This window comes from Somniosus microcephalus, chromosome 5, assembly GCF_052327205.1.
Source record: "Somniosus microcephalus isolate GS21.2 chromosome 5, FLI_Smic_1.0, whole genome shotgun sequence".
Classification (NCBI taxonomy): Eukaryota; Metazoa; Chordata; class Chondrichthyes; order Squaliformes; family Somniosidae; genus Somniosus; species Somniosus microcephalus.
In genome coordinates this window covers 201,721,734-201,744,504 of record NC_140991.1, presented here as the reverse complement: position 1 = coordinate 201,744,504, position 22,771 = coordinate 201,721,734, and the positions used below count along the sequence as shown (strand labels likewise).

The 22,771-nt window shown below is 45.3% G+C and overlaps 1 protein-coding gene across 4 annotated transcripts in view; it reads left to right on the top strand.

The window, feature by feature from the left end:
- The window catches only part of azi2 (5-azacytidine induced 2), a 157,386-nt gene that overhangs the window by 75,575 nt on the left and 59,040 nt on the right, over positions 1–22,771 (top strand). For all 4 annotated transcript variants that reach the window (XM_085988572.1, XM_085988574.1, XM_085988571.1 and 1 more), the window contains exon 6: positions 21,222–21,283. In XM_085988572.1, coding sequence (XP_085844698.1) covers positions 21,222–21,283 — 62 coding nt within the window. The remainder of the gene's footprint in view (positions 1–21,221; positions 21,284–22,771) is intronic.

The window sequence follows — 22,771 nt, the reverse complement described above, 5'->3', positions numbered from 1 at the left end:
TAAAACAACACCGTACCATCCCATCGGTAACGGACAGGTTGAGAGATACAACGCTATCATTTGGAACGCTGTTCATGTTGCACTAAGGTCACGCAACCTACCAGGCCAGCAGTGGGAAACTGTGCTCCCTGATGTGTTGCATTCCATCAGGTCTCCTCTTTCAACGCCCACCAATGTCACACCTCACGAGCGATTCTTCAGGTTCCAGCGTCGCTCCACTCATGGGACGTCCCTACCGTCATGGTTGGCAGCTCCCGGCCTCGTGCTGCTCCGAAGATTCGTCCGATCTTCTAAAAATGATCCCCTCGTTGACGAGGTAGATCTCATGGACGTTAATCCCATGTACGTGCGCGTGCGGTACCCTGATGGCCGGGAGTCCACCGTTTCGCTCCGGGACCTGGCTCCCTGTCCAGCCAGTCCCACGGACCCAACTGATAGAGGGACCCACGGTGATGATGCCGACACTGCGCTCCCTTGAAGATGACGCCCTACCTGGGACATCGAGAGATCTGCCGGCTGCCCCACTGGTTCCACTCGGGGAGCCGAGCGCTCCAGGGAGACGTGCCTTCCAGCCATAAACAAAGATCTAAAAGACTGCGGCTATTCGTGGTTCGCCTAATCAGTTAGGAGGAAGTCGTCGGACTTCCAAATCTTTTAGGCAGGAAGAATGTTATAAATCTTATCATCATAAAGAAACTACTCGTGAAATAACACTGGACGGCCAGCTGGTGGCGCCGTCCAAGGAGTATAAATACTCGGGCGTGGGCCCAGCTTGCCCAGGGACATTTTGTAAGACAGGAACTAGTGAAGTACAACTAGACCTCCATGTTCTGAAACAAGTAGATTAAAGCCTTGCTTTATACTCAAACCAAGTGCGTAATGAATTTTATTACGTCAACTTGGAACCTGAGAAAGAATTGCCCTCCTTATCTCTGTAACCTCCTCCAGCCCTACAACCATAGAATATTGTAGCACAGAAGACGACCATTCGACCCATCGTACTGTGCTCTTTCCCCATAGCCCTGCAAATTTTTCTTAAGTACATATCTACTTCCACAAACTTTGTATTCCTCCAAATCTGGACTCTTGTGCACCCCCACTCTCTTCACCCAATCATTGGCCGTGCCTTCAGCTCTGGAATTCCCTCCAAAAAACCTCTCCACCCCTCTCTTCCTTTTAAGCCCCTCCTTAAAACTTACCTCATTGACCATGCTTTTAGTCACCTAAATCTAATATCCTAGTATCTCCTTCTTTGGATCGGTGTCAATTTTTGTTGTCTTCTGCTCCTGGAAGCGCTTGGCACTATACAAATGCAAGTTGTATATCTGTCCACTAGGTGATGATCTAATCCTTTATATAAAATAAACTTACTTGAACAAGATCTAAGCAAGAACCTTTAAGCCTTTATCACTGCCAGTTATTCTTTTGCATTAGTTCCCAGCTCTAGTAGTAAGTAAAATGTAATGGAAAATGTAGTCATCTTTATGTAACACTTTGAGTACCATTGATCAAAAATGAAATTCAGTGGCTTTTTTCCCTGTGCTACTCATGTCTTTTCACACATTCTTTCAGGAGTACTAAGATTTTTTTTCCTATTTTCTAGTCTAATTCAGGCTTTCGTTGGCTGAGATATTGCTCACGCACAATCTCTTGTCATCGGGACTATAAAACAAAACTACAAAGAATTTGAAATGCCAATTTTTTCCTATCCTGCAATGAAATGTTCTCCTTGTTGGAAGTGGCCATTTTTGTATAGTTCTGCCTATTATTGCATTAGTGACTCTGGATCAGGTTCAAAACAAACATTCTTCTCCCACACACAAAGATAGCACCTTCACTTTTGTTTTAAACTTGCTAAGCATGCTGGTAAACTTATTAAAGAAAAACATTATGTCCCCAAAATATTTTCACTTTTTAATGTACTTTAAATTTAGGATCACTACAGTGAAAGATGTAATGCTGGTTGGTGAGTGGCATTAATGATTCTCTTAATTGCTAAAAATTTTGTAAAAAGTCCTTGTAGACTTCGACGTTTGTGGCCAGTGACCATTTAAATACTTTATGTTGCAGTTGTAGCGATTCGTGTGCATCGCCACTAAATAATCAAGTTCGACTTCGACAAACTATAAATAAGTTGTTTATTTACAGGAACTGGTTAAATACAACAGGTAAGGTAGCAGGTAAGATGGCTGACTGTAGGAGCACCGTGGTGTAGGTCTTTCCCCAGCGGGGACGCCATGAGGACTGACTAGACGTTTCTGAGCTCAACTGCCAGCAGGTTCCGAGCTCTGACGTCATGACGCAGAGTACAGGAGAGAAGCCTAAGTATAGTAATAGATACATACAGTAAGGTAAGTTAAAGGGAATTATGTATCTCAATGTAAGGGACAACCATACAGTAATGAAAAAACATTGTTTCGTGAAATGCATCACAATGAAAGAAAGCAATTGCAGTAACAGCTTAGAGCATCTTGGGACAATGAGACTGTCCCAAGAACAACAACTTGTATTTATATCGCACCTTTAATGTAGTAAAACATCCCAAGGTGCTTTACAGGAGTGTTATAAAACAAAATTTGACACCAAGCTATATAAGGAAAAATTAGGGCAGAAAGCTTGGTCAAAGAGGTAGGTTTTAAGGAGCGTCTTAAAGGAGGAAAGAGAGGCGGAGAGGTTTAGGGAGGGACTTCCAGAGTTTAGTGCCTAGACAGCTGAAGGCACAGCCACCAATGGTTGAACAATTTAATATCTGGGATGCTCGAGGGCAGAATTCGAGGAACACAGATACTTCCGGGTTTGTGGGGCTGGAGATTAGAGATAGAGAGGGGCGAGGCCATGATGTGATTTGAAAACCAGGATGAGAATTTTGAAATCAAGGCATTGCTTAACCAGGAGCCAGTGAAGGTCAGCGAGCACAGGGGTGATGAGTGAACGGGACTTGGCGCGAGTTAGGATACGGGCAGCAGAGTTTTAGATGACCAAGTTCAAGCCTGAGGATTGGGATCTTTTTAGAAATCAGCAAAGGGGGACCAAGAAATTGAAAAAGAAAGGGAAAATGGAATATGAGCACAAACTAGCGAAAAATATGAAAACGGATTGTAAAAGTTTCTATAGGTATGTGAAAAGGAAAAGACTGACGAAGGTAATTGTAGGCCCTTTACAGTCAGAGACGGGAGAATTTATAATGGGGAATGAGGAAATGGCAGAGAAATTAAATAAATACTTTGTTTCTGTCTTCACAGAGGAAGACACAAAAAACCTCCCAGAAATACAAGAAAATCAAGGGTGTGGCGAGAATGAGTAACTTAAAGAAATTGTTATTATTAAAAAAACCGTACTAACAAAATTAATGGGACTAAAAGTCGATAAATCCCAGGGACCAGATGACCTACATCCTAGGGTTTTGAAAGAGGTGGCCATTGGAATAGTGGATGCGTTGGTTGTCATCTTCCAAAATTCTATAGATTCTGGAACGGTTCCTGCAGATTGGAGGATAGCAAATGTAACCCCGCTATTTAAGAAAGGAGGGAGAGAGAAAACGGGGAACTACAGACCTGTTAGCCTCACATCAGTCGTTGGGAAAATGCTGGAATCTATTATAAAGGATGCAATAACTGGGCACGTAGAAACTAATAAGATTGGGCAGAGTCAACCTGGATTTATGAAAGGGAAATCCTGTTTGACAAACCTATTGGAGTTCTTTGAGGATGTAACTAGTGGAGTAGACAAAGTGGAACCAGTAGATGTGGTGTATTTGGATTTTCCGAAAGCCTTCAATAAAATCCCACACAAGAGATTGGTGAACAAAATTGGGGGTAATATACTAGCATGGATTGAGAATTGGTTAACAGACAGAAAACAAAAAGTAGGGATAAACCGGTCTTTTTCAGGATGGCAGGCTGTGACTAGTGGGGTACCGCAAGGATCGGTGCTTGGGCCCCAACTATTCACAATCTATATCAATGACTTGGATGAGGGGACTAAGTGTAACATTTCCAAATTTGCTGATGATACAAAGCTAGGTGGCAGTGTCAGTTGCGAAGAGGATGTGAAGAGGCTTCAAGGGGATCTCTACAGGCTCAGTGAATGGGCGAGAACATGGCAGATAGAATATAATGTGGATAAATGTGAAGTTATCCACTTTGGTAGAAAAAACAGAGTATTTCCTAAATGGTGAAAGATTGGGGAATGCAGATGCTCAAAGGGACCTGGGTGTCCTTGTACATGAGTGACTGAAAGTGAATGTGCAGGTGCAGCAAGCCATTAGGAAGGCAAATGGTATATTGGCCTTCATTACAAGAGGATTTGAGTATAGGAGTATAGGAGTAAAGAAGTCTTGCTCCAATTATATAGGGCCGTGGTGAGTCCACACCTGTAGTACTGTGTACAATTACATAGAAACATAGAAGATAGGAACAGGAGTAGGCCATTCAGCCCCTCGAGCCTGCTCCGCCATTCAATGCGATTATGGCTGATTATCCAAATTCAGTACCCGGTCCCTGCTTTCTCCCCATACCCCTTGATCCCTTTAGCCTTAAGAAATATATCCAACTCCTTCTTGAATATATTTAATGAACTGGCCTCCAACACCTTCTGTGGTAGAGAGTTCCACAGTTTACCACTCTGGGTGAAGAAATTCCTCCTCACTTCTGTCCTAAATGGCCTACCCTTTTTATCCTTAGACTGTGTCCCCTGGTTCTGGACTCCCTGACCATCGGGAACATCCTTCCTGCATCTAGTCTGTCCAGTCCTGTCAGAATTTTATAAGTTTCAATGAAATCACCTCTCGTTCTTCTAAACTCCAGCGAGTACAAGCCCAATCGACCCAATCTCTCCTCGTATGTCATTCCTGCCATCCCAGGTATCAGCCTGGTGAATCTTCGCTGAACTCCTTCCATGGCAAGAACATCCTTCCTCAGATAAGGCGACCAAAACTGCACACAATACTCAAGGTGTGGTCTCACCAAGGCCCTGTACAACTGTAGCAAGACATTCTTGTTCCTGTACTCAAACCCCCTCGCTACGAAGGCCAACATACCATTTGCCTTCTTAACTGCCTGCTGCACCTGCATGCTTACCTTCAGCGACTGGTGCACAAGGACACCCAGGTCTCGTTGCACTTCCCCTTCTCCCAATCTATTGCCATTTAGATAATCTGCCTTCCTGGTTTTGCCACCAAAGTGGATAACCTCACATTTATCCACATTATATTGCATCTGCCATGTTTTGCCCAATCACCCAATATGTCCAAATCATCCTGGAGTTTCTCGACATCCTCCTCACAGCACACACGCCCACCCAGCTTTGTGTTGTCTGCAAATTTGGAGATATTATATCTAGTTCCCTTGTCTAGATCATTAACATATATATTGTGAATAGCTGGGGTCCAAGGACCGATCCCTGCGGTACCCCACTAGTCACTGCCTGCCACTCGGGGGGGGGAAAAAGACCCGTTATTCCAACTCTTTGCTTTCTGTCTGCCAACCAGTTCTCTATCCAAATCAATACCTTGCCCCCAATCCCATGTGCCTTAACTTTACACGCTAATCTCTTATGCGAGACCTTATTGAAGGCCTTCTGAAAGTCCAGATCCAGGTCTCCTTGCCTAAGGTAGGATATACTTGCCATAGAGGGAGTGCAACGAAGGAGATTGATTTCTGGGATGGCGGGACTGTCGTATGAGAAGAGATTGAGTAAACTAGGCATGTATTCTCTTGAATTCAGAAGAAATGAGAGGGGATCTCATTGAAGCATACAAAATTATTACAGGGCTTGATAGGGTGTGTGGTGTATGTGCCTTTAAGAGCCCCAGGTGTGAGTAATGCTGGTAATTGCCACTTGGGCTATATAAGCCTGTGTATTGTGTATATCCTTTAGAACCCCCCCCCCCCCCCCCCCACCCAGACTTGCTTAGTAAATACCTATGAACCAACTCCTGTCTTCAGTGTCTTTATCTACACACGGACACCACAGTGGCGACGAAGTGGAAACGGACTTGCCTGCAATTCGGCAGCACCTCAAGGACATCGATTCCTCCAGCGTCCAGAAGACTCAAGGAAGTAAGAGAAACTGTGGTTTCACCAGCTGGCCAAGCTGGTGGCAGGTACTGCGCTAAATCCTTCCTGGGCGTCAGGCTGAGGCTCCAGCGGCGGGCTCTACAGCTGAGACAGGCAGCGAAATCGGAGGCAAGCAATAACGGACTGGGAGGGAGCACTCGGGAGACGGCCGGCGCGGCAAGCAGGTCAGCGTTCAGACCTCCATCGGGAACGAGTCTCCGACAGTAAATTTGAAAAAAAAACATAAAGAGAACGGGAACCGCAGTAAACAGCGTTGTTATCCGCAGCAGCGGCGGGAAAGCGCGGGAAGCGCCATATCTTGCTACAGAAAAAAAAAAAGCGCAGGAAGCGCCATATCTTTTTTGAAATGCCTAAGTCTGGCAATATTGATGCTTTTCATAGCGAAACAGAGCCTAACTTCGGCAATATTGATGTTTTTGATAACAAGATAGAGGATTGGACCACACATGTAGAAAGAGTGGAGGTGTTTTGCACCGCAAATGGAATAGAAGATGAAAAAAAAGCTTCAGTGCTTCTGGATCTAATGGGTGCAGAAACATACAAGCTGTTACGCAACTTAATCACTCCAGCCGAACCGATGGACAAGAATTTTGAGGAGATTGTTGATACCCTACACTGCCAATTCAAGGCAGGACTGGTAGATTCTCTGCAAGACAAATTCATCTGCGATCCCCTAAGTGTAGAAACACAAAAAAAGGTATCTTCTGGAAAAGATTTAACACTGGACAAGGCTTTCAGTGCAATAGGAGCGGCAAAGATACAGCAAAGGCCACAGGACTTCAGCATCCATGAAATGACACGGGGTTTCAAGAGATGTTATCGCTGCGGCAGATCCAACCATGACCAGAGGGATTGCTGGTTCAAAGAAAAAGCATGCAGACGATGCGGAAAAATGGGACACATTCCACGTGTATGCCGATCTGAAAATAAAAAATCCACTAACGGGAAAAGAATCAATAAGGAAAAGCACAGAAAGGTACAAATGATGACGGACAGTAGCTCCAAAGACCAGAAGAGCGATAGCAACTCCGGGAACAAGAGACTAAGCTCTCTCAAATTACATAATGTAATTGCCAATGAAGATTACCATTTGGGTTACCCTCATAATAGCAGGGCCCCCAGTTAAAATGGAGCTAGATACAGGATCAGCTCTAACCGTAATAAATCGACGAGATTACGAGAGGCTATTTTCGCATATACCTCTAAAAGACACATCCATTATCTTAAAAACATATACGGGGCAGAAAGTATACCCCAAAGGAAAAATAAAGGTGCCTGTGGTATACAACGGCAAAGAAATACAAAAGTTGTATTTATACATTCTACAAGATGGTGGTCCACCGTTGTTGGGACGTGAATGGATAAGGAAGATACGTTTAGACTGGCACTCCATTCAGGCACTGACGGTGACCAGTAAGGAAAAAAACGATGATGACATCATACCTGAACGATTAAAAGACATCTTGGCCAACGCCAAAGAAGTGTTTCAAGAGAAACTAGGAACCTTGAAAGGCATCACCGCCTCAATAAAAGTGGACGATGCAGCAATTCCAAAATTTTTTAAGGCAAGACCGGTACCATACGCAATACGTCCGGCGGTCGAAGCAGAGCTGGAGAATTTGGAAAAGGCAGGCGTATTATCCAAAATAGATTGGAGCGAATGGGCAACACCCATCGTTCCAGTCATGAAAAAAGCATTGAAAAATAACTGAGGAACAGAGAAAAATTCGCATCTGTGGGGACTTTAAGGTGACTGTAAACCCGGTCCTTCACACGGTACAGTATCCTCTTCCGAGGATAGAAGATATTTTCGCCTCACTATCCGGAGGAAAACGTTTCTCAAAAATTGACTTGGCACAGGCCTATCTACAGATGGAGGTTGAGGAGACCTCTAAAAAGTATCTCACAATAAACACACACAAAGGCCTGTACCAGTACAATCGACTGGTTTTTGGAATAGCATCAGCTCCAGCTATCTGGCAAAGAGCTATGGAGCAAGTCCTGCAAGGGATTCCGGGGACTCAATGCTACCTAGACGACATCCTTATAACAGGAGAAAACGACAACGAGCACCTTGCCAATTTGGAGCAGGTGCTCACTAGGCTGAAAGAACGGGGCCTACGAGCAAATCGCCCCAAGTGCGAATTTTTCCAAAATCAGATATCATATTGTGGCCACAATTAATAATGAAGGGTTGCATAAGTCACCTGAAAAAATTGAAGCAGTTATAAAAGCCCCAGCACCTGAAAATGTTTCACAATTAAGGTCATTCCTGGGATTAATAAATTACTATCATAAATTTTTACCGAACTTATCAACTATTCTACACCCTCTTAATGATCTACAGACAGGAGTGATTTGGAAATGGAACGAAGACTGTAAACGTGCCTTCCATAAATGTAAAGACTTAATCACATCCGAGAAAGTTTTGGCTCATTACAACCCATCACTACCAATCAGACTGGCGTGCGATGCATCCCCTTACGGCATAGGAGCAGTATTATCCCATAAATTCCCTGATGGCTCAGAACGGCCGATAGCTTTTGCTTCACGCTCATTAAACTCAGCTGAGCGTAACTATGCCCAAATAGACAGGGAAGCACTCAGCCTGGTATGGGGAGTGAAGAAATTCAACCATTACCTACACGGACAAAAATTTACCTTGCTGACTGACCATCAACCCCTCATCTCCATATTCAACCCTAAAAAAGGTGTTCCCATTATAACACAATGATTACAGAGGTGGTCCCTTTTTCTAGGGGCACACCAATACAACATTGAATACAAAGGGTCAAAACAGCATGGGAATGCTGACGGTTTATCGCGCCTACCGTTGCCAACGATAGAAGAGGCACCTACAGTAGACCCAGTGGAGATATTCCACTCTACCATAGTGGAATGTCTACCGGTGACAAATTCTGCCATTGAAAGGGAGACAAGAAATGACCCTACTCTCTCACGGGTCTACGATTTAACAGTGAAGGGATGGCCAGCACATGGCGAACCACTGTTGCCAGCATTCTCGCAAAGAAGAGAACAACTGTCAGTGTGCCGAGGAACCTTGATGTGTGGATCCAGAGTGGTGATTCCACCCAAACTCCAGGATAAAGTACTAAAGGAGCTTCACGAGGGGCATCTGGGTGGAGTGAAAATGAAGAACCTAGCTAGAGCGTTTGTATGGTGGCCAGGTATCGATGGAGACATCGAAGACATGACCAAGAGCTGCCTAGGATGCCAGAAGGTCTAAAATGCTCCGCCACAGGCCCCTCTACATCCATGGGAGTGGCCCTCATCTCCCTGGCAAAGGGTGCACATCGACTTTGCTGGTCCATTTATGGACTCAATGTTCTTAATCGCAGTTGATGCACACTCCAAGTGGCCGGAGGTAATAAAGATGTCCTCCACCACCACGGAAAAAACCATCACAGTATTAAGGACCATATTTGCCAGGAATGGGCTGCCAGAGCAGATATGTTCTGATAATGGACCGCAATTTGTGTCTGAAGAATTCAAAGTTCTTAAAGAACAATGGGGTAAAGCACTACACGTCCGCCCCATACCATCCCGCCACCAATGGATTGGCTGAAAGGTTTGTCCAGACCTTCAAGAAGGCCATAAAGGCCATGGGTAATGAAGACATAAAACTTCAGCACAAGGTGGATAACTTTTTATTTGCATATAGGAATGCAACACACATGGTTACCAACCAAACTCCCGCCATGATGTTCTACAATAGAAACCTAAGATGCCGGCTGGATTTGGTCAAGCCCAACATCCGAAGGGACGTGGAGAACCGGCAGTTTCAGGGCATGAATGAAAGGCCAACTAGGGCCTTCCAGATAGGCCAACCGGTTTTGGCCCGGGACTACCGTACCGAGAAATGGCAGCCTGGAACTATCTGCACACGACTAGGACCACTGATGTATACCGTGGACATCGGAGACAGCATAATAAGGCGCCATGCTGACCAAATCATTAAGTCATCCGAAAAGGGACAACCTACACCACCACTCTATACATCTACCGATGAAGTAGAGATACCCATATCTACCTCCGATCCGGTGATACTGGAACCCGATGAACCCGACACTGGCATTCAAGCCGAATCAGCCTTGCCAGAAGAACCTACTACACCACCAGAAACTACTACACCCCCGAGGCGTTATCCGGACCGAGTCAGGAAGCCTCCAGAGAGACTAACTTATAATTAATTAATACAGCAATGTATATTATTTTGCATATAACATGTAATTAATAATTACTTAAAAATATGATGTACTGGTTAACTAAAAGGGGAGGAATTGTGGTGTGTGTGCCTTTAAGAGCCCCAGGTGTGAGTAATGCCGGTAATTGCCACTTGGGCTACATTAGCCTGTGTATTGTGTATATCCTTTTAGAACCCCCCCCCCACCCCCACCCCCACCCCCACCCCCACCCAGACTTGCTTAGTAAATACCTATGAACCAACTCCTGTCTTCAGTGTCTTTATCTACACACGGACACCACAGGGAGGATGCTGGGAGAATGTTTCCCTTGGCTGGGGAGTCTAGAACCAGGGGCCACAGCCTCAGGATAATGGGTAGGCTATTCAGGACTGAGATGAGAAGAAATTTCTTCACACAAAGGGTGGTGAATCTTTGGAATTCTCTACCCCAGAGGGCTGTGGAGGCTCGGTCATTGGGTATATTCAAAACAGAAGTCGATAGATTTCTGACTAGTAAGGGCATCAAGGGATATGGCGATAGGGCCGGTGAATGGAGTTGAGGCAGAAGATCAGCCATGATCTCATTGAATGGCGGAGCAGGCTCGAAGGGTCGAATGGCCTACTCCTGCTCCTATTTCTTATGTTCTTAGGTAGGGATTAACGTGGGAGGCCAACCAGGAATGCATTGGAATAGTCAAGTCTAGAGGTAACAAAGGCATGGATGAGGGTTTTAGCTGCAGATGGGCTGAGACGCAGCGGAGACGGGCGATGTTTCGGAGGTGGAAAAAGACGGTTTTGGTTATGGCGTGGATGTGTGGTCGGAAGCTCATTTCAGGGTCAAATATGACCAAGGTTGTGAACAGTCTGGTTCAGCCTCGGACAGATACTAGGGAGAGGGATGGAGTTGGTGGCAGGGACCGAAGACAAAGGCTTCGGTCTTCCCAATATTTAGTTGGAGAAAATTTCTGCTGATCCAGTACTGGATGTCGGACAAACCGTCTGACAATTTAGAGACAGTGGAGCGGTCAAGAGAAGCGGTGGGGAGGTAGAGCTGGGTGTCGACTGTGTACATGTGGAAACTGACGCTGTGTTTTCAGATGATGTCGCCGAGGGGCACCTTGTAAATGAGAAATATGAGGGACCCAAGGATAGGTCCTTGGGGGACACCAGAGATAATGATGCGGGAGCGTGAAGAGAAGCCATTGCAGGTGATTCTCTGGCTATGACTAGATAGATAAGATTGGAACCAGCCGAGTGCAGTCCCACCCAGCCGGACGACGATGGAGAGGCGTTTGAGGAGGATGGAGTGGTCAACTGTGTCGGAGGCTGCAGACAGGTCGAGAAGGATGAGTGGGGATAGCTTACCTTTGTCACAGTCACAAAGGATGTCATTTGTGACATTGAGACATGTTTTGGTACTGTGGCCAGGGTGGAAACCTGATTGGAGGGATTCACTGAGTTCCGGGAAAGATGGGAATGGATTTGGGAGACGACAACACGTTTGAGGACTTGAGAGGAAAAGGAAGTTGGAGATGGGGCGTTAGTTTGCAAGGACAGAAGGGTCAAGGGTTGTTTTTTTTGAGAGGGGTGATGACGGCAGATTTGAGCGAGAGGGGGACAGTACCTGAGAAGAGAGAACCGTTAACAATATCAACTAACATGGGAGCCAAATAAGGAAGTTGGGTAGTCAGCAGTTTAGTGGGAATAGGGTCAAAGGAGCAGTAAGTGGGTCTCATGGGCAGGAGGAGCACAGAAAGGTCATGAGGGGAGATAGGAGAGAAACTGGAGAAAGATGCGAGATCAGGGCTAGGGCAGGGGGGAACCTTGGAGGAAGTTTGGCTTGGTGGACTAGGGAAAGGAAGGGAAGTGGCAGAGGCAGCTGATCAAATGTTCTCAATCTTAGATAAAGAAGTCCATGAGCTCCTCGCACTTGTTGGTGAGGGTGGAGGAGACAGGGGAGAGGGGTTTAAGAAGATGGTTAGCAGTAGAGAATCGAATGATCCCGGAATAGTGAGCAATATTGTCAGACATGAGCAGGATCCAATAATGCTTTATGTGGTGCAGCCAGATCTGGCGGTGAATGGCTAAACCAGTTGTCTGCCATATTCATTCAAGTCTGCGTCCCTTGTCCTTAAGTGTGGAGATGCCGGAGTTGTCCTTAAGGGAGCGAAGATGGGGGTCTTCCCGGGGGAAACGGCCAGGGTGAGAGAAAGTAATGGTTTTAATAGCGACTAGGGCATCAAAGTTGGTGGTGAGGGTGTGGTTGAGCATATCAGTAGCTGCAGAAATGTTGTAGTGAATGGAGGGCCAAAGGCTGGACAGTTGGGATTTCGTAAGTGCAGTTGTAAGTGAGTTGAGAGTTTTTTCTGGGGCGGACACCGAATGAAGTAGGGTTGGGAGAGGGAAAGGGGATGCAGGTGGAGAGCGATACAAGGAAATGGTCAGAGATGGCCTTATCTGCAATTGACACAATGGGAGTAGTAGTGAGGCCACGAGTTCAAGCGGGTGGCTATGAATATGAGTTGGGGAGTTTACATCGAGGGAGAGATTAAGGGAGGATAGGAGGGTAGTGAACTCTGTGGAGAGAGAGAGATAGCATAACAAATTGAGATCAAGATTGAAATAACTGAGGTGAGAAGTCGCTCGGTGCAGAGGCTAATGGAGGAAAGCAGTGAAGATATCTGTGATAAAATTTTCATGGTACTTGGGTAAGCGGTAGAGAACGAGAATTTTAACTGAGGTGAGAGGGGTGGAACAAGGTGCGATGCTCAGTAACTATAACTTTACCACCCTAATGTGCAGGCTCTGGATCCCTGATGCCCCAGGTAGTCTGAGCTCATGCACCCTTTAAATATCACTGCTCAGCCTTGTTCTCCTGATCAGACTCTCTATGCACCCTTTTTTCTGGCTGTTCAAGAGCATGTCAATGTTGTCTGTCCTGGCAAGATTACACCGATGTGGTACCGGCTGAGGGTGAGATGAGCTACAGAAGTTGGCAGCTGAAGAACAATATAAAAGTGGCTTAAGATAGTAGCAGATTATGAGCTCGCCACGAGCTTCTCCTTTTTGTAACTCTAAGCTTCAAGTAATAGTTTCTATTTAAAGATTGCACTGATTACTGCTGTTAGATTGTGACAGATAGTTGAATGCCATGTTAGATGAAGTTGCTTATCTATTATGTTTACAATCTTAAATTTCTGATTCCCTCAACAGAAACTGCTGATAACAAATAAAACAGATAATAATGCAGTTATTACTGATTACCTCAGTAAGGAGTGAGAGTTTGGAAAATGAATGAAATAAAATTGCCTATGTTTGTGGGAAAGCATGAATCCAAGTGATGATAAATTGATGAAAGTGAGACAAAGGTCAATGATTATGTGGGAGTTTTGTGTGAGAAATGAGAGTGACTGTGGGTGTCTTGGATGGCTGTGAGCATCTGTGGGTGGCGGCATAGGTGAAGTGTGGGTGATTGGGTAAATAACTGGTTTTGTGTACTAAGCGCTTGGGACAGGGATAACTTATTTTGCATACATACTTTTAAAAAATTCAGTTTCCAGAATCTCGCAAAGGAACATGTACTTACGAAATCATTTCTATCTTTGTCAAAGGTGTTAATGATGTCCCTTGTGCCATGTATCAGAACCAACTCTAGACTCTCTTCAAACCACTGAAGTGGAAATTTGCCTGGCTTCCACCCTCTTCCCAGACAGCCAGGTGGTGATTGGCGACATGTTTTTTTTTTATAAATGGGGGGCAAATCCATATCCTTTTATCACGGTACAGCATTTTGGTACTGGAGAGGGTGATGTAAACTTGTGTTGCATATTCCCCATTGTGCATGTCTCTTTCCTTTTTTTTTTTTAAATTTAATTTGTATTTTTGCTCATACATCAGTACCCACGTGCAGATGTGATCTTTGAGTGGAACAATCTCCTGGAACACTCGCCCCTTGATGAATTTTAAACATAATTGACCTCTTGTTGTAAATAGAAATCTCATTATGGCCACTTCAGCTGTTCTTTTCTTCTCTTATAAGCAACAGTCTTTATTGTTTGTTCACCTGAAGTATATTGACCCTTAACTTTTAGTCGGTAGGACAGCATACTCCGAGTATGCCGTCATACCGCCTTTGAAATTGACCGCAAGTTCCGGATGCGCTAAATCTCGAACTTGCGATCTATCAAGTTTCGAATAGACAGATGATCCGTTGCAACTTTTAAGCCCTCCTTCAAATGATGTGCTGGCACAACTGTGCATCAATTATGCGGGAAAATTTTACGAACTAATGCAAACAGATGTAGGAGTCTGTACAGCGTGTGGGGGGGGAGGGGCAGAAAATTATATGATTAAAAATGAACACATAGGTTCTTTATCAGGCAGCTGTAAAGGCTCAGCTTTTTAAAGCCAAGTACTGTACTTAGCAAAAATATAATTAGTAAGACCGTTTAATTTACAAGTTGCTTTCTATATTTCCTGATTGGCTAGTGAAAGGAGCACAGCCCCACGTGATCCCAGGTATGCTTACGCACAACCATACGCCCCTGGGATCCGTGGGCCACTACGCTGCGCACAACGCCGCAGTATTTCAAAGCAACTTCTCAAACAGGGTTTGCAGCAGGTAAGTGCAGATTTAGTTTGGAGGTCAGTGGCATACTCATTAACTACACCGCCGACTGCAAATTCAGGGCCAGTGCAAGTATTTTTGACTGTATTTTTCACATTGCTTTTTTACATTTATTATTTTTCAGTAATAATACTGCCATGTTTAACTTTGCTTTCATCATTGCAATTGTTTCAATGCATCCTTGGTCTTTGATCATTACTGACTTCCAAATTCAGCATTTCCATCCAAAATAATAGATCCCTTACAGCGACTTGTATCCAAGCCACGACACTTGCACTGTTCCATAGCGCATGATCTGCTGGGATTGGCAGCAGGTCAAGAGTGCAAGTTATCTGACACCAGCAGCTCTTAAATGGCTGCTGGTCAACATTAAATTTGTCCTGCTACAGAAGAATGAGTGAAATAGTTGGAGCAAGGCAACACAGCCCTGTTCTTTTTAGTCGTCGTCGTCTTTTGTATGGTAGTAGCAAATCAAATGTCAATATCTAAGTTGGATATCCAGGCCAAAGCTTCTGCTGTAACAGCGGGGATATCTTGTAGGCTGCCTGCAAATTTCCTGAGGGCAGTGCTCCATGATGTGCTCCAGGGTCTGATTAGGAGCTCCACAGTCGCATGATGGGGATGCTATAACCTTCCATCTATGGAGAAGGTGGCAGCATCTACCATGACCAGTTCTGAGGCGGTTGATAGTTGTCCACTGTGTGTGAGGAAGGTTTGATCCTTCAGGTTGCACTGTGGGGTCCGCTATAAGGAATCCATTCCGTATGTTGCAGTTCTTTCAAGCTTTTCGCCATCGATCATCAAGGCTGAGGGGAGATCGCTGATGGGCTTCGGCGACGGTCCAAAATGGTCTCCTAGATTTGAGACGGGTTGGTGGTAGGTTGTTCAAATTGGCCTGGATTGGCATGTCTTTGCTGGAGTAGCGGTTGTATTCTCTGGAGACTGCATATTCGCGGCGTAGGTGTGGTGGTGCGATGTTCTATTCAGTGAAGCAGCTTTGGAAGTCGTGGAACGAAAGGTTCCTTTTGTGGTACTGTGGACCACCCTCCAGTGAAGAGCAGCCTGGATGGAAGTAACAGAACAAGTGTAAATGTGCTCTCACCTATGCACTGAACCTGGGAACACTTGAGAAAGAAACTTGCTGCTCATGGGAAGGTTGCTAAGATAGGTACTCCTGATATTTTTGCTCAATGTTACAATGTTGTCTTGCAGTGATTCTTAACCGCACTTCTGTGAGCTTGGTGCAGCACTCTGCCAACTATTCATTTGCTATCCAAATGTGCAGGCATGTTGATGTTTCACCAGGGCACTCTGCATTGCTGGCATAACAATACATTTGCCCTGTGGCCCACGAAATGTGACAAGCAACAAACACCAAGCATGCTATCAATACAAAGTACTTGCATTCTGCAAGTTCACACACTCACACAAGGTGACTGCTGCTTTGGGTGCTGGGTGATGTACGAATTCTCTCCATTTCTTATTCCAAAATATGTGTCTCTTCTATCTGCTTGCAGGCGAAGCCCATACTTAACAAGTGGCAGCATGCACACTGAGAGGAGGGTGGGGGAAACCTGGTAATCGAACCTGCAAGCCTTGACCTTTTACGAGGGGAGGGTCCTTGAGATTTTGAGCGAGGAGACAATAGAGTACGGGAGAGGTTGAGGCTCAAGTCCCCTGTTCCTGCTCCCCACAAGCTCGTGGCTTCCTTTGCTTTTCATTTTTTCTTGTTCCCTTATTTATTCACTCCCTTACACACAGGCATGCACTGCAGAATAACACACTAAAATGTCTTATCATGTAAGCTCTGTTTCAAAGAATGTTGTACTGCCAGTATCCTAATGTGTGGTATTCTACTGTTCCTGCAGGTGTCCAAGAAGAGGAGGCGCAGAGCCCAATGTATAGCCTCATCTAAGACTTCACAGCACCCAACATCACCCTATTGGGGCAAACGCCATCATGGTGGGGGAAGGGTCAATTATTGAATTGCAGGAGAAGGGTATTAGTGAATCACTTGCACAAGTGAGGAGGTGCAAGTGAATGTGGAAATGGAGGAGCCACAATATCCTGTCTAAAGGTCAGGCTGAAGGGCTCCTTCAGCTGCTGAGCCCAGTGATTGACCTCATTGGGCTTGCTTGCAAATACACTTTTTGCTCAGCATTAGCAAGTAGTCATTTAAGTGTTGCCTGACGATGCTGCTTATACTGCTTGAGAGCGCATATGGAGGAGTCCACAACCTATACCTGTGCAGTGCTGCATGACCATCTGACTGATTTGCAGACCATCATTAAGAGTATGGCTCACCACACTCTCTCTTGCAGTAGAGCCCTCCTTGGCTAAGGACCTAAAAAATTTCTATGACTGGGGCTCTAGAGACCCTGTGCTCTAATCTACATCAACCTGTCTCCTCTGTGTTCAACGTGTTGGAGAACCAGTTAATGCAGGGCTTCAGTAAAATTGTTGCTGCTCAGTGGTCAGTTCCCACACTGATTCAGCACATGCTGAGGGGGTGTACAACAGTAGGGAATGATGAGAGTTGTCACAGGTGATCGAGATGTCTCTCGGGACAAAGCCACATTGTTATCACATTGCTGCCCCACTTAAAAGACCTGCAGATGTGTTACTGAGCTATAGAACAGACTGGGCCACCTCTATCTTTAGAGACAGTCACTGATGTCCAGCAGGCATCCAACTCCCACTGGAGAACACTTAGAAGGAGCATGCAGTTAGAAAGTAGAAGACAAACCATTAATTTTCAGTAAGAGGGAGCAACAGAGCAAAATACATTGGTCATGAACACACCTGCACCACACATTTTCAGGGTTAATTAGAGATAATGGGGGTTAGTTTTCTGAAAGGGTTGAAAACGGGCACTAAATGGGTCGTCTTCTTAGGCAGTCCCTCGGAACTGAGGATGACTTGCTTCAACATTAAAAATGAGTTCTCAGGTGACTGAGTCCAATGCATGACCTACAGTCTCTGTCACAGGTGGGGCAGACGGTGGTTGAAGGGGCAGGTGGGTGAGGTGCTTGGGTTAACTTGCGCTGCCTGTGCTTGGCTTCCGCTTGCTCCCGGCGAAGAGACTCTGTGTTCGGCGCCTTCCCGGATGCTTCTCCTCCACTTTGTGCAGTCTTGGGCCAGGGATTCCCAGGTGTCGGTGGGGATGTTACACTTTTTCAAGGAGGCTTTGAGGGTGTCCTTGAAGCGTTTCCTCTGCCCACCTGGGGCTCTCTTGCCGTGTTGGAGTTCAGAGTAGAGCGCTTGTTTTGGGAGTCTCGTATCGGGCATGCGGACAATGTGACCCGTCCATCGGAGCTGATTGAGCGTGGTCAAAGCTTCGATGCTGGGGATGTTGGCCTGAGCAAGAACACTGACGATGGTGCGCCTATCCTGCCAATGGATTTGCAGGATCTTGCGGAGGCAGCGTTGGTGGTACCTCTCCAGTGCTTTGAGGTGCCTGTTGTACATGGTCCATGTCTCTGAGGCATACAGCAGGGCGGGTATCACTGCTGCTCTGTAGACCATGAGCTTAGTGCCGGGTTTGAGGTCCTGGTCTTCAAACACGCTCTTAGTCAGGCGACCGAAGGCTGCACTGGCACACTGAAGGCGGTGTTGGACTTCGTCATCGACGTCTGCCCTCGTTGACAGTCGGCTCCCGAGGTATGGAAAGTGGTCCATGTTGTCCAAGACCTTGTCGTGGATTTTGATAATCGGGGGGCAGTACTGTGTGGCGGGGGCAGGTTGGTAGAGGACCTTTGTCTTACGGATGTTTAATGTAAGGCCTATGCTCTCATACACTTCGGTGAAGGTGTTGACGATGGTTTGGAGTTCGACCTCCGAGTGAGCGCAGACGCAAGCGTTGTCTGCATACTGTAATTCGATGACGGAGGATGGGATGACCTTGGATCTGGACTGAAGGCGACGGAGGTTGAACAGTTTCCCGTTTGTTCTGTAAATTAGCTCCACTCCAGCGGGGTGTGCTAAATGGGTGCTGTGCTAATAAGACGCACCTGTTTGAAAGTCTGGTTTTAGCTTGCAATTTTGGTTTTAATTGCTGATTATTATCATTTCAACTTTGTTGTAGGTTCTAAAACAGACACCTGCAGGTTTAGCACTCAAGCGTTGATCAGATGCAATTTTCGTGGAGCAGTATATGTGTGTTCCACTCACCTGCTTCCACTGAAGGTGTGGATTGTGATGGCTGACGCACAGCAGCACATTTCAGGGTGGCTCGGGGATCCAGTGAGGGCGCACAAGTTCTCGGACACGGCACTGGAGGTCCTGGTGGAGGAGGTCCAGAGGAGGAGGGATGTCCTGTACCCGCAGGGGGGAAGGTGTCTACTTTGCCTTCCTGTCCCTTTCCCCTGGAGCTGTTCTGCCTGGCCTCATGTCCTCCTCCCATTCTTCCTGCAGATCAAGGGGGACCTCTAGCAAGATGCTGATGACCAAGCATTCCCTTTCTCCTGGTGACTCCTGTAAATTATAGCACACCACTTACTCTTTTTAGGTGAAGTCCTCTGAGAATTTTCAGAATAAATGTTGATAGAATATTGGTGAAGTCTTGATAAAGTGGCCCCCAAAGTCTCCCAGTGTGTTTCAAAAGTCCTCTTTTAAACCTCCGGCAGCAAGTGAACAGTAAAAGGTGATAAACCTATAGGTAGCACTCTAAATCCTCTGCAACAACTGGTTTACTCCCAATCAGCTGGTGGCTGTTAGGAGTGAGTGTTGGGTGAAGCGCTAGCTATCAAAATGCTGTGCAGCCTCCTTTTAATATACGCTAGCAGGCAATTTAAGTGGTAATCAGCTGCTTAATGGTCTTCCGGGTGGCTGTTCCTAGCGCAAGCTTCAATTCCTTTACCAAGATGGTGTCTTGTGCTAAACGTGGGCTAAATTGGCGCTTCAGCTTAAGACCCCATCTTGGCCACCTCGGGCTCTTTAGCACCTAAAGTATCTGGGGAAAATCGCCACCAGAATGTCCAATGCTGGAATGTGTATGACCGTTCTATTGTCCGATTTAAGGTAGTTGGGAGAAATGGCGCTCTATTCATGGGTTTTGATGTATGGCTGTGGCTATTGGAGATGGTGCTTTATTTAGCAAGAGTATTGGACGTTTGTACACTGGATGTTTCAGGTAATTCACTAGATATGTCCTCTATTAGAGCCTGCCTTATGACTCTTCCCTGTCCACAAGCTGCAACTATAAAGCAATGCCCAAAGGATACCTCTACCTTTTTATATAGGCAGCACTGAATGAAGTCCCTGGAGAAACAAATGTACCCTCTAAAACAGCAAAATAGCAAAGAAACCCTAAAATGGATTGAAAGAAACTGAGCAGCTACTCTCCAAATCCAAACAAATAAATCCACTTGAAGAGAAAGGGCCCAACATATGGGCAGAACACTCTTGTATGCTACCTATTTTGTATGGGCATCTGGAGTACTGCTTTAGGCACAGCAAACACATTATGGGGCTATTACTTAATTTCACCAATTTTCAGGGCCTTAATGGGCCCAGTGCACAACAGATGCACAAGCTCTGGGCATCACAGGTGCTTCAGGACTGCATTATGATATTGTCGGATCCATTACGTACAAACTTCAAGCGTGGAATCAATCACGGTAGCCATATAAATCGGGTGTTGCCAAGAAATAACTTTCACCCCATAAGATAAGAATCATACACAGTAGAACAAACCATTCCTTTTTGAGTGAGGAACGTGATTGATGGACAATTTCAGAATACCAAAGTGAGATGGGAGGGGCAGGCGTTTGGGGAAGCAGCACAGTAAGTATCAACACCTTATCAGGAGACCTAATGGCTTGCTCTACCAGGATATTTTGGTGGGGGAGGTTCTTGCAGCTGTTCAGTGTTTGTGTCTTTAACCTCTTTTAAAATGGTGCACAGGAATTTGGTGCAAATGTCTGAACCAGTAAACTAAAAGTAATACATGGAAGAATTTAGTTCTTTGGTGACTGGTGTCTTCAACAGAATAGTTTGATAAATGTTAACATTTTTTAGTAATTAATTTGTCGATGAGCTGTAAAGATGAAATGTAAAGATACCCTGCACCAAATTAATAAACCATTGTTTTCTTGCACTTAAGAACTGAAGAGTTGGTAGGAAAGTAGTCCCTAATCATTGCTCAAGTAATGGTGTATTTGAAAGATGTTAAATGGTAGGATCACATAACCCATGTGAACCCCTTTTTTTGCAAGGAGTAAAATGATTGTGTATTTGCATTTTCCTTGTGACCCTGTAAATGGGCACATCTCATTTTGTTGTAACCTGCTATTTCATTTTTTTTTAATTACAGGAATCAAGCTTGGATGAATGCATGTCCAAAAGAGAGATCTTGAAAGATAAAGAGGCAGAAAGGTATGCTGAAGCCATTATTTTGTGTATGCTGTCAAAAGCAATGATGTGCTCTACGTGAAGAATTTCTCTTTGCTGAACCAGATTTTGGCCCTTTGATAGTTTGTACCAAGGTTGACAAATCCTTACTATAGTACTCAATACTTCTTCCCTCTGTTGGCATTACTGGAAGCTCAAGTCAGCCTGACGTATATCCCCCGCTGGCGCCCCCCCCCCCCCCCACCCCAATAGGAATGGGAAATTGGAGTGCCCATTTGTCCCTATCCACTCTTGTTGCCTCCTACTTGAGTGACATTGGCAGAACCTGGAAGCAAGTTATACATTTGCATCTCCGTTGCTGATGGTATTTGGGATTAGGGAGATTAGGCAACAGATAGACAAAGTAGAGGGTAAGGTAAAACGGTGCCCAGTAGCCTGCAGCATATGCCACTGTTGAGATCAAACAGTGACCATAAAAATTCAGATTTTATGTGGATGACTATTTACTGCTGCTCCTACGCTTGTAAGAAGCGCTTGCAAACTGCTGAGCATTTTGAGAAATTAAATAACTGATGAGGATTGGGTCTTTCAGACCTGTGGGGGGAAAAAAGTGATAATGCACTCTCCTTGGTGTGATATCCTGTCTGTTGCTGGTTGCTACTGAGTCTGGTAAAGTCAGTGTTATTGTGACACCAAATAACATCTCACTCCATTTGCTTTCTCTTTCCTGTGTAGATTATGTCCTAATTCTGTGTTTTATAATCTCTTCTAGATCTGCTTAAACTTTTAAAAAATGAAATGCGGTTTTGATGCATATAATATGTGGTGCAGTGACACAGCAGTTTAGGTTTTTTCCCTTAATTACTTTTGATATATTTTGTGCTCACCAAGGTGAGGGATGTTAGTGTTGGTGAGTAAATACCTTGATAGCACTGTCGACGACACCTTCCATCACTTTGCTGATGATTGAGAGTAGTTTGACGGGGCGATAATTGGCCGGATTGGATTTGTCCTTTTTGTGGACAGGACATTCTTGGGCATTTTTCCATGTTGTCTGGTAGATGCCAGTGTTGTAACTGTACTGGAACAGCTTGGCTAGTGGCAAGGCTAGATCTGGAGCACAAGTCTTCAGCACTACAGCCTGGATGTTATCGGGGCCCATAGTCTTTGCTGTAATATGTGCGCTTAGTTGTTTCTTGATGTCACGTCACGTGGAGTGACTCGAATTGGCTGAAGACTGGCTTCTGTAATGGAGGAAGAGGCTGAGATGGATCATACACTCTTGCACTTTTGGATGAAGATAGTTGCGCATGGTTTAGCCTTGTCTTTTACACTCGCGTGCTGGGCTCCACCATCATTGAGGATGGGGATGTTCATGGAGCCACCTCCTCCCATTAGTTGTTTAGTTGTCCACCACCATTCACGACAGGATGTGGCATGACTGCAGAGCTTTGATCTGATCGGTTGGTTGTGGGATCACTTAGCTCTTGTCTACAGCATGCTGCTTCCGCT